The sequence below is a fragment of the Mandrillus leucophaeus genome, unplaced genomic scaffold, assembly GCF_000951045.1.
Source record: "Mandrillus leucophaeus isolate KB7577 unplaced genomic scaffold, Mleu.le_1.0 Scaffold327, whole genome shotgun sequence".
NCBI lineage: Eukaryota > Metazoa > Chordata > Mammalia > Primates > Cercopithecidae > Mandrillus > Mandrillus leucophaeus.
The window spans coordinates 3,851-17,180 of record NW_012103443.1 but is presented as its reverse complement, the minus strand read 5'-3'; the positions used below and the strand labels follow the sequence as shown (position 1 = coordinate 17,180).

At 33.0% G+C, this 13,330-nt stretch overlaps 1 protein-coding gene across 1 annotated transcript in view; it reads right to left on the bottom strand.

Moving 5' to 3' along the window:
- RTKN2 (rhotekin 2) overlaps positions 1 to 6,337 on the bottom strand; it is a gene marked incomplete at its 5' end in the record, with an annotated part of 49,926 nt that extends 43,589 nt beyond the window's left edge. Inside the window, 3 exons of the mRNA XM_011988339.1 lie at positions 146 to 263; positions 1,655 to 1,708; positions 6,279 to 6,337. Coding sequence (XP_011843729.1) covers positions 146 to 263; positions 1,655 to 1,708; positions 6,279 to 6,337 — 231 coding nt within the window. The remainder of the gene's footprint in view (positions 1 to 145; positions 264 to 1,654; positions 1,709 to 6,278) is intronic.
- Between the last annotated feature and the right edge of the window lie 6,993 nt (positions 6,338 to 13,330).

Here is a 13,330-nt window from a genome sequence, read left to right as displayed (position 1 = left end):
TTCTGAACAAAGTAATTTTTAAAATCATATTAAACATTTAAAGATCACTTAAACATTTAAACATAAAAAGAATCCAAAAACCCAGTAAGAACTTCCTTTTAAAAAAGAATTTTAGATTTTTCTCTGAAGATTAAAAAATACTTACAATATGGTTACATTTTCAAAACATATATCTGTGATTGTTTTATCTACATTCACCACATCAGTATCAAACACATTAGCTCCCATTTTGAATAAACAAAAAATGGCATAGCATTGCGATCCTGGAGGAAAAATAACAACATATTAAGCAACGATCCATGTAATAAATCATTATGTTAAAATCTACTTGAAAATGAAAAATATTAGCTTAAAGATTATTAATAGACTCTTTTCATACATTGTATATTGTAACCCTTAAGTCTTACAGTGACTGTTCTGCCAGTATATAGGAATACCTTACTCAACTAGAACACAACAATTAAACAAGGAAGCAAAAATAAAGTTAAATATATAGGCGTCTCAGCAGCCTAAAGAAACCACCAAACTCATAAATTTTATTCCTATTAAACTCCTTAAGCTTTAATTAATAGTAAACTTTATATACACGCACACGCACGCGCACACACTCACACACACACTACTACCTCTGTCATTTTGGTTTCCAAGTCTATTTAAGAAAAAGATGTTTTTTATTAGAAGAGGTTAAGAGTAGGCACATTAACGACAGCAAAATATTTTCCACCAAACTAACAGCAAGGGAGGAAACCACAAGAAAAAAAAAAAAAAAAAAACAATAAAATAGACATGAGAACACAAAAAACATAGCTGCTGGGCCTTTTCATTTGGTGGTGTTTTAAAAAGTATTAGGTGATTAAAGGGCTAAATCCTCATTTTGAGAAAATGTTGCTCTTCAGAAAAACTTATTCTCTTTAGTAATCAGAAAGCTTTACTTAATTCCCACATGTATTCCTTTGTAAAGTAAATTATATTTCCTAATTGAATAACAAACACTAACCTGATTTTAAATTCTTCATATAAAACTAATTATGCTTAATATGATTCAGTTTTTAAAGTACAAGGAACAAAGCTATCACAATAGACAACGAAGATAAAGTATTATCATATCTTTCCTGCTTTGCCTCTAACAGCTAGAAATCATTTGAGGTTAATTTCCATGACCTAAGCAATACATGGATTTGTAAAGACTATATAAAACCATAAAATACTGAAGGAAAAAAAATCAGATCAAGCTAAAAATTTTTCCTTATTTCATCCTGTTAAATAACCTGAAGTAATGAAATAAGGCAGAAAAATCTTCCAGACTCTGGTCAAATACAAGAAATGTTGGCTTTACCTTTATTCACTAAACATTTTCTTCTGCTTTACCTTTATTCGCTAAACATTTCCCTTCCCCCGTTCCCACTCTGAACCCAGTACTCACTGTCCTTGCACTGGTTCCTATCAACAACTAAAAGTACACTACATATGCACTATATTAATTAGTATCAAGTAACTGCAACATATTTATATTAAAAATCAGAAAACGGTTCAAGATGCTGCTTATTCAAATGACATCAATTTATTTCAGTAAGGAAGCAGGATTTTTTCTCAAAAATCAGATATACTACATACTAAAGAAAACATTTCAATTACAAATTAAAATCATACATACGTTCTTTATTGCTGAAGTGATCAGTGTCTTTCCACATTAGTGGTATTCGAATATCTACAAAGAAGGGAAAAAGAAATGACAAGTAATAATTTTGTTAAGTTTTATTCTTTACAGTGACCTGAACCTCTGCATTCCATAATAATTCTGACTATTAAAGCTAACATAAAGTGTTATCGTTTAAAAGCACATTTTCTAGATGTTGTTTATAGCTTGTACTTTTAAAAGTTATTTAATCTGTGAAATTACTGTGTGATGTAAAAATATATTCTTCTTATAAAAATAACTGTTCTAACTCCATATATGTTTCTTCCTTACTGATTAATGATGACATCTTTATCATATATGCCATTCTGAGTAAATACCTGTTCCTTGACTATACTTTTATGAATCTGAATCATTTATTAATTACTGTCTAGCTAAATACCAACACCGTATTATTTTTCCTTTTTTTTTTTTTTTTGACAGGGTCTTGCTCTGTTGCTCAGGCTGGAGTGCAGTGGTGCCACCATGGCTCACTGCAGCCTTGAACTCTAGGGCTCAAGCAAATCTCCCACCTAAGCCTCCCATGTAGCTGAGACTACAGGTGTGTGCCATCTGTTGCCCAGGTTTGAGTGCAGTGGCGCGATCTCAGCTTGCTGCAACCTCTGCCTCCCAGGTTCAGGCGATTCTCCAGTCTCAGCCTCCCAAATAGCTGGGACTACAGGCATGTGCCACCACCCCTGGCTAATTTTTTTCTATTTTTACTAGAGATGGGGTTTTACCATGTCAGCCAGGATGGTCTTGATCTCCTGACCTTGTGATCAGCCCGCCTAGGCCTCCTGAAGTGCTGGGATTACAGGCGTGACCCACTGCGCACGGCTGCCTACTTTTTACACCTTTTTTTTTTTTTTTTTTTTTCGTCGAAACAGAGTTTCACCATGTTTGCCAGGCTGTTCTCCAACTTCTGGGCTCAAGCAATCTGCCCTCCTTGGCCTCCCCAAGTGCTGGGATTACAGGCATGAGCCACCATGCCTGGCAACATTATACTATTGTAACTATTGTACCTTTATAATATACTTACTGATCTGTTAGATATATTTCTTTTCTGAAAACACCTTATTCTTACTTGCTAATTTCTTTATATAAATTTTAGAACAAATCTTGTCAAAATCCCCCTTCCCCAAGTGTTTTATTAGTATTCCATTATCTAAATTAATTTAGGAACTGATAACTTTATAATATTCTGTCTTTATATAGAATAGCATAACAATTTGCCTTTACATTTTATTAAGGTTATTCTTGAATAATTAATATTTTTGTTTTTTGGAGGTTTTATTGTAAAGGATATCTTTTTTGGTATTATATTTTCTAATTAGTTATTATTGATTTTAAGATAAAGTACCACTTTTTGTATATTTATCTTGAATCCAGCCATTTTTACTGAATCTTTATTCATTCAAATAGAGTTGAAGTAAATTCTCTTAAGTTTTGTAAGTTTACAATCTATTATCTTTTTTTTTTTTTTTTTGAGACAGAGTCTTGTTGTATCACCCGGGCTCGAGTGCAATGGTGTGGTCTCTACTCACTGCAACCTCCACTCTCCCCCTAACCCCTGTCCCCGGGTTCAAGTGATTCTCCTGCCTCAGCCTCTGGAGTAGCTGGGATTACAGGCATGCGCCACCACACTCGGCTAATTTTTGGATTTTCAGTAGAGACAAGGGGTTCATCATGTAGGCCAGGTTGGTCTCAAACTCCTGACCTCAAGTGATCTGCCTGCCTTGGCCTCCCAAAGTACTGGGATTACAGGCGTGAACCACCGTGCTGGGCCTACAATCTATTATCTTAAAACAGTATTCAATTTATCTATTTATTTTCAATAGTTTCATCTTTTATCCTTATTATTTTAGCTAGAATTTCTAAAATTGTTAAATTATATTGATATAACAGACACTGTAATTTTGTTTTTGATTTCTATGAGAATGCTTTATTGTTTTGTAATTATGACTTGGCTGATATCCTGCCAAAAAGTCCACTTCTTCTTGCTTGACCACAGCTGCTGACTCATTTCATTTCACAACTGTACTTATTCACAGCTGTTCTTGCTCTGTTAGGATTAACAGAGCATTAACTATTTACACTATCATGGGAGGGACACGGATCCTGACTTCCTTTGCTGTACACTCACAACCTGTGGGTCAGCCTTCTTCTATCCCATGCCTAAGAGAGGAGGGTAGATATCAGCTCCACAAGAGGAGAAGTTGGATACCGATTTCCCAGGTAGTCTTGCGCTCTTCAGACAGCAATGGATTTGTAACCCATCAATTCTATTTCTGAATTCAGCTTCCAATAATAGAACTTCCTTCAGGTTCTTGCAAATGGCTCAGTTTCAGTTTGCAGTACTCTAACCTTTGTCTTGTTTTATGTCTTCATTGACATTTTAATGGTAAACTGAGAGAGTCATAATAAGACAGCTGACTTGATGCTATCAAGTCCCAGAAGTCTGTCTATCATTTTCAAAAGTGAAAACTAAGGTACTTGGTGAACTGATTTGGTTTATTCATTAAATTAGTAGTCGGTGACTAAGCTAATTACCACAATATAATTACGGTAAGTACTACATTTACATATGGTAAATATTTGGTGTTCAGCAGAAATAATAAGAGTAAATTAGTGATTTAGTTTCATAAAGACCTGGCCAGGGAGTGGTGTAGCTGGAAACAAAAAACTCAGGTATTTTCTGGCTATCAATGTATCAAAACATTATGAAACTTCGTTGCAAATATTCATCTTTACCAAAGCAAAGGTCACATTTTCATCCCAGTAGCAAAAGAAAATGGATTTATAAAGGTGAATTCATTTTTTATTTTGTTTTTACAAACACATACAAGATATAATTAAGTCTAGGCAAAGATGAAAAGACATTACGTAAGTATCTGATTTTCTCAGAGTTTCCGTTCCTTAATTTAATTTAAAATTATCTTTTGGAAAGAAGAAACACATGTAGAAATATGTTCAATTTTTACATTTGAGTAATTGTGGGCAGGAAATAGTTTTTTATTTTATTTTAAATACTTTTACTTAATAGACTCCTTCTAAATGTACAGTTATTTCTATTATGAATTGGTACAATCAATAAACTTATGAAATGACAATAGATGTTGACTATCATGGCATTTGAGTGTTTAACAGCAACTTAACATATCTCATTTATATACTGAGTGGCACTATATTAGAAGCAAGAAACGAAGGATATGTTTAGTTTTTATAAAATCTCAAAGATGTACAGTAATTGATTCACAAAAAATTTATTACACATAATAAACAATACTACATAAAAGTACATGTTTGACAGCAAAAGGATACAAAGATAAAACATGTTTTGTTTTGTATTATAAAGATTAAAAACAACTATAAATAACTATAAAACAAGCAACAAATTTTTACATATTCCAGTTATTTTCTGAAGAATATTGTGCTTAGCTGAATGCAATTCTTCAGATTTTGGCCATTTATGTACTTTGTAAAATGTAGGTCTACCGTCCTGTGTGATAATTTTGTTTATCCAGAAAAATATTACTAGAAACAGTCCCTTAGGTGACGGTGCCTCAAATGTAGCAGGCTCTCTAGTACAAGACTTTTGGCCAATAATCTAGTGATTACTTAAGGACCCACGGAGGTATATACTGTTGTTTCGAAAATGTACTGACAAGAAAATAGTTGTAAAAGTGCATTATCTGACTACTGTACACACCAGTCAGCCATGTATTCATTTCAGTCTGTGGCATCTACAAGCCATTGTCTTTAGCTTCCTGAACCCTTTGGAGAAACTGAGACTGCACAGCATAAGTGCCATCTAGTGGTGAAGGGTCTCCTAACTGCATGAGGAATTCAGAGAAAGGAAACATCATTTCTAGCTGGAATGGTAACAGAGATTATATTATATATAGATGAACAAACAGATCTTTAAGAGAATGTAGTTATTTCACAAGCTAATTGGGTGTCAGAAGCATGGGTTATGTTGCCAGGACAAGAAGAGAAATGTCTGCTAAAGCAGACAGCTTATGTTTAGGAGTAACAGAAGATATGACTAGAAAAAAAATTGGGTCAAACTGCAAGACTGAAGAAAAATGTGTGGTCTTTACACTACAGGCAATGAAGAGCAGCCATTCATCCAAGAGTCACTGAGCAATTACTATGAGCCAAGCACTGTGCTAGCTTCTAGGTATAAAGTGATGACCAAAATAAACATGGTACCAAAACCTTATGGAACTTCTGACCCAGACAAAACATTAAAAACATTATAGCTTCTGAGCAGGAAAGGAACAGAGTCAAAAGACTTGGGTTTGGCCCAGCTCAGTCACTTACCCTCTGAATCTGTAGAAAATAACAATTACTCTATCTATTTTACAAGGGTGCACTAAGGAGAAAACTGTAGAGTATGTAATGTATAAAACAGTTTTCTTAAACTCTAAAGTTCTATATAAATGTAGCACATAATGCTGAAAACAGTGTTTTAGAACAAATATTCTGATAGAGGCATTAAAAACAAAATGAAGAGAATGGAGACAGGGCATGAACCAAAATCCACCATGTGGTTATGTTATAGAATTTATTCAGCAATATAAAAGATTCATTTATAGCATACCTGATATGGCAATCTTTCCTTTACACGCTGTTCGTTCTTTACTTTCAAATTTCACATCACTGTCAAAACAAAAAACCTTATGGAAAAAAAGATCTTTTCTAATAAGCAATTGTTTTAACAGTGTTTCACAAATGTCGAAATATTAAAAGCAAATGTGTATCCATGAATAATGACTTCCAGTTAATGTAAACTATTTGATTCAAACTTTAAGATGTTTAGTCAACAGTTAGCAAGTTAAAAGAAATATTTGGAGCCCTGATTTTTCATATAAACTTTATATTCCTTGATGACTGTATACTGGTTACTTTACGATGAAAGACTTTTGTGATCACTTGTATCTGTAAACAAGACGTACAATATTTGTCCATGTCCCCAGAAGTATAATACCTTAGATCACAATTTCATAAATTACATTTCTAATTTACTAAATACAGTGGCCTGAAACAGTAACGAACTTTCCAATCATGTAATTTGCTGTCCAGGAGTATCTAATCCATATAGAATCTGATAAATATCCAAAAAAGTACCCTCTGCTGTATAAATATCTACAGTTAATATCATATTTAATTTCTTCAAGATTCCAAAGAACTAAGTGTATGCTAAAACAATAAAGTAACAAACTAAGATGAGAAACAGAGTAGCTCTGTAGACAGAATAAAATTTAGAGAGAAAAATATTATGATTCAAAGGAAATTATGGGGATATAAGACACTTACAAATCTGAAGTTAGAATATTTTATTACCATGAAAACTTTAAAAATAGATAGAAACAATCCAATCTTTGACTATTTCCCCAATATCCTATTTTCCTAATAAACCGCATTTAGAGATTAGCATTCCCTTTACAGGGCAATATTTCCAAGACTATTCTTTGTATTTTTCATTCCTATTTAATTTAGTCAGCTAATTAACGACCAGTTAATTTAATCTGTTACTTCAAATAAGTGATAAGATGGAAATTTGCCATTTGGATACTGTTGGATTCTAAGAAGGTTTCTGGAGAAAGACTGGATGGGAATTTGATATGGGACGTTTTCAGAAGGAGATGACAGCAACATACTGCTTTCAGTAGGTCTGTTAAAAACACTGCCAATATATTCATTATAATGCATCCAAATATGAAAACAAATATATCATCCCACTTTTTTGCCCCTTTACTGGATTAAACTCATAAGTATATATAGGTGGTATATTTCAAATGAGTTAAAATAATTTACTGATGTAAAGTTCATAAATTTATGAGATATTTACATAGTATTTATAGAATTATACATTAGGTATGACTAAAATAATGCAGTATATTTAAAGCCATATATTCTCAGAATTCTATCTAATTACTTTATGGCCATATCTGGTATTAAAACTAGGGAATTCACTCAGTGAAACATACAAATACTCATTGTTTATTTCAAAATAAAGTTTCATTGAATCATAAATTTTAAAGAGTGAAGTTCAACATTTTATATTAGTTTGTCATGTCAGAGAAGATTATCTTGCTTATTACTTAAGTTCAATTCAACAGTTCAATCAAACAGTTTATTATCTATTTTAGTGAAATAATATACTGAAAGGCCCACTAGAAATCAAACACAAATCTCAATTTCTTCGAACTTGTACAAGAAATACAATACAAACATAATTGGTTGGCATTTGAAAGTAATATTTCTAAAAATGCCTATATGAGCAACGCATAATATAAATTCTTAAAATACTTATTTTAGTGAAAAAGCACAAGGAAGCTCAAATATAGTGAGTAACTTAAGTATTATGGAAAAGGTCATAGATTATGCTAAAGTTGAGATCCATTAGGTATTATTAAATTGGATTAAATTTGAGGCTTTGGCAGGCAAGCGAAATTCTGATATACTAGAACTACCAAAAGCAAACTTGCTGAATATTTACCAAGAAAAATTTCCCCCTTCCAAACTATTCAACTACCTGGCAGAGTATAGCTTTCTCCCCTGCAATTATAAATTATTTGCATAGGCATTTCCAGGACTGGTGAGCAAACTTATTATACACAAATATTGTCAAACTATAATATAAATTCAATTAACCATATAATCTTAGAGAATTAAGTCTGTCTTTTAAAAAATGAGAGGAGAAAAACTGAAGTAATTCAGCCTTAATTTTCTGAAGCTTGAATTACTTTCAATTCAAATAACAAAACTGCTATTTAGGGTACTAAAATGTGATTTTTTCTAATTAATCCAAATTGACAATGAAATTGTTACACACTATCTGTCTAATAATGTGCTACTGTAGTTAATAGTTTAATATAAATACTTGTTCAAAAATCTGCAATATTAATGCTAATTCTGAATGCTAGAATTAGAGAGCCAGCCTGAGGAAACAGAAAATAAGCACAAAATTACCAAAACAAAGCACAGCTAGATAATAGTATACCTTATTCATACGAACCCAGTCTAGAGCATTATTTTGGTTGAGATTTGTAAATGCTAACTTAAAAGATAGAGATAAACATATAAAAGACAACTTAATTTGTATTACTTATATTTCTGCCTGTAGGTAAATAAAATGACCAAAAGAGGGTGCCAATCTGCCACACTGTTGCTCAAAAATCTGTATTAAAACTAAGTAAATACAGATTATCCTATCTTATGCTGTTCCAAGTGGGAATTTAAAACAGCATTTCTTTGCCAAAATTAACAAGTTATAATAAGAAATAGCCCAATGATGAAAGCATTTTACATTTTCTTAATGAAGCACTAAAATAATTCTAAATGGGAGTCTATTATTTGAAAGCAGGTTATAAAATCCTTTACCTCTGATGCAAATAAGTAAAGATTAAGATACTCAGAAACATTTAGCATGAAATTTTAACGCATCCTAAAACTATGGTATAAAATTTATAGCTTCATAAATATCTTAAAAATAAAATCAGTAATGTCTTTAAATACAAGTATTATAGAACTAAGAGTACACAATTTTCACTTCCAACCTATACTTTTCTTTTTTGAGTTACAGTACCTGAGCAATGAACAAAAAAACTGGAGGATGAGAGAGTAGTATAACAATCATACAAAACTCACAAAATTATTTTGGCACAATTAAAAATCACAATTATGTTGAATGACACACATAATTAAGTGCTATAAATGACACTGATTAGTATTGTTTTTACAAAGCCAAATAAAGCATTTCAGAAGTAAGTCAAGAGATGAACTGGGTTGAGAAGGGGTTGCGGGGTGCGGGGCGGTGCAGGTGGTGGGAAGGGCACAGACTGGAGGATATTGCTGAAATATAAGCTCCGTGTGTACTTTTTTGTGTGTGGGGGAGGGTTGGGGTGTCTATTTTGTTCAGTGCTCTATCACCAGTGCCTGGTATTCAGCTCAGTACATTCTAAAGAACTCAATGAATGTTTAGGGACTGTTAAATGAAATAAGGATATGGTCATTTTGATGGAGCAGGCAGTAGACATGGATACTTAGCATTGAATTTTACTCATTATTAACTAATTATATAAGTGGGTTGCTATTAACCTTTTAGCCTCAGCATCTTTATTTGTAAAATGGGGAAAAGATTCACTATCTCACAGAGCTACTAAATGAATATTTTAAATGTATCCTATGTCATTCTTTAAAATGTTACACACATACAAGGATTACTTTCTGAGTATTTATATTTTTGGCCTCAGTATTTAGGTTGGGGCTCACATAGAAGAGGCAGTAACCCAGTAGTTAAAGTGATCAGAGAATGACTTACCAGTACCTGTAAAACAGGAGTAACCATCTAAATCAGATTTATTTCACACATTCTACAAAAGCCTTCAGATCAACAAGGAAAGCAAATAAAATGACCTACAGTCAACACCAACAGCATAACTAAAAAACAGAGACTTCTACGAATTTTAATTTACAGTAAATGGGGAAACTAACATCTGAAACCGTCAAAACCAGCTTGTAGAGGCCTTGCATATAAGAGTGAGGTGGGCATTGCAAACCACAAGCAATATCAACTTAGGATTTCCCCTAGAAGAAGAGTGAATGTGTCTAAGACCTAGTGGGTACCACAGTACTGGTTCCTGGAGAGGTGAAAGAGAGGGCTCCAAAAGTACTTTGGTTCAAAAGTTAAGTCTTGTGAGCAACACAAGAATGAGAGAGGTGTCCTTTGGAGCCTTGGCTACGAAGAAAAAGGAAGAAAGTAGATGAAGTTTAAAATCCCAAGAAACACATTAGTATCAAAGAACAGAAAATTAACCAACCAGCATCCCAAAAGACATCATTTATTAAGGAAACCACTCTTCACAGTTCCAATAATAAAAAACATTCTTGAACTAAGAAACCAAATACAGTATTCTCCCCTTAGCCATGGTTTTGCTTTACATGGTTTCAGTTATCCAGAGTAAACTGCAGTCTGAAAATATTAAATGAAAAATTCCAGAGATAAATAATTCGTAAGTTTTATTATTTTTATTTATTTATTTTTGAGACAGGGTCTCATTCTGTTGCCCAGGTTGGAGTGCAGTGGCGTAATCTCAGCTCACTGCAACCTCCACCTCCCGGATTCAAGCAATCCTGCCACCTCAGCCTCCTGAGTAGCTGGGACTACAGGCACACGCCACCGTGCCCAGCTAATGTTAATGTTATTTGGTAGAGACAGGGTTTTACGATGTTGCCCAAGCTGGTCTCGAACGCCTGGGCTCAAGTGATCCACCAACCTCGGCCTCCCAAAGGGCTGGGATTACAATCATGAGCCACTGTGCCTGGCCTAACAATTCATAAATTTTAAACTGCATACCATTCTGAGTACTGTAATGAAATCTCATGCTGCCCTATGGGATGTGAATCATGCCTTTGTCCAGTGTATCCATGCTGTATACATCACCTGCTCATTAGTAACTTAGCTGCCGTCTAGATTATCAGACTAACCAAGGTATCACAGTGCTTGTGCTCAAGGTTCATAGTAGCCTAATGCTATACCACAATGCCTATGACATTCATCTCATTTAAACTCATCACAAAAGCAATTTATCATCTCACATCATCACAAAAAGGGTAAATGAGATATTCTGAGAGAACACATCTGCATAGCTTTTATTATAGTATATTGTTATAATTGTTCTATTTTATTATTGTTGTTGTTCATCTCGTACTGTGCCTAATCTACAAATTAAACTATCATAGGTATGTATGTGTAGGAAAAAAACATAATGTACATAGGGCTTAGTATTATCTGTGGTTTCAGGAATCCAGGAAGGATGATGGAACATACTCCTTAAGGATAAGGGGTCCTGACTCTTGACTCCTAATCACTTGGCTCAGAAAAATCCTACATATTTCCTTAGGGACAAAAATGAACTCCAATTACCCATAGAAAGCTACTATAAATAAAAGTAGATAATCAAAACTCTTCATTTGATTAAAATACTCTACCAACACCACCTCCAACAAATATAAAAAGTAACAAAAACCGTTAACACAATACTCCAGAATGAATTAAGTGCATTTATACAAATTATTGCAAATATGAAAGAAACCAGGAACCTAAAATCCAAAATTTGAGACTAGGAAAGAAAAAACAACAGGCAGATATGCAAAGAGAGGAGAGAATGAGAGGAAAGAACAAGCAGAGAAACTGGAAAAATAAAATCATTTCTGAAATGAACATTAAAATGTAAGGTGTCCAAGGATAAATATATAGAAGCAAAAGTACACAAAGGGACATAGTAAATGGGAATGAAAAGAACCAAAAGAACAAAAATGAAATACGGTATTAAAAAAGATCAGAAAGTGATAGACATAGAGGACAGGCAACGAAGATCCAACTTATATGTAATCAGAATTCTTAAATAGGAAAAACAAAATCATGAGATAGAAAGAATATTTCTGTATAATTCAGAAAGACGTTCTGAAAACAAAAAAGAACAATCCACATATCAAGAGTCCCAATATGTGCCAAATGGTCAGCCTTACACACATTCCAGTAAAATAATCAGACTTTAAGATAAAGAAAAGTACTTTCAGTCTCCAGGCAAAAAGTCAAACTCATTTACAAAGGAAAGAAAATGAAAGATTAGATTTCTCAATAACAAGACAACAATGGAGCAAAGTCTTCACAAAACTCAAGGAAAGAATGTGTTGGCTAAGGAATTTATAACTGGCAAACTGACCCTAAAAGTAGAAACACTAAAAAAAAAAAAACACTTTAAATATGCAAGAAAGTGAAGAAAACTGTATTCATGTGGAAGAATCTTCTAGCTGATGAGCTTCTTCCAAAAGAGATGATTTTGGAAAGTACAACGGAAGAACAAGAAGTGAAAATTATACCTACTTGAGTGCATATCAAAGACTAAAACAAAGGTGAAGATACGACTATAAGATTACTATGTAAATATTATCCATTCCACCAAAGTAGAAAAAACACAACTTGAAAAAAGGTGGAGTAGGGGGAAATACAATAAGCTCATTGATCTTGACACAGATAGTAACTGGAAAAAAAAGATATTACTTAAAACAAAAAATCAAAATAGCAAAAGCCTGTGTTAGGCCATTCTTGCATTGCTACAAAGAAATACCTAAGGCTGGGTAACTTAAGAAGAGGTTTAGTTGGCTCGTGGAACTAAGGGCAATATATATAAAAAACTTACAAGAACTAAGGGCATTATATAGTTATCAGTATATAAAGTTTTTTATATAAAACTATAGTAACTACTATGACTTATAAAATGCTTCCAAAATTTAAGAAAAACAAAGGAAACAGACCACATAGTAAAAGACTGTAATTATAATATACACAGTTAACATAATATAAAAGAATACTATAGTAGCTGAAATCAGATATATTAGTTATATCAGCAAATATAAAACGTCTTAATTTTCCCATTAAAAGGATTTCCAGATTGGCTCATAATATAAAACCCAACTCTAGGATAAATACAAGAAACAAGTCTTCAAAGGTGAGTCAGAAAGGCTAAAAATAAAGAGATGGACAAAGATATATGAAACAAATACAAATAAGAAAATAGATGATGTGATTTTGTTACCAGGCAATGTAAAATTCAGGTTCAAAAACATTACCTGAGACAACAA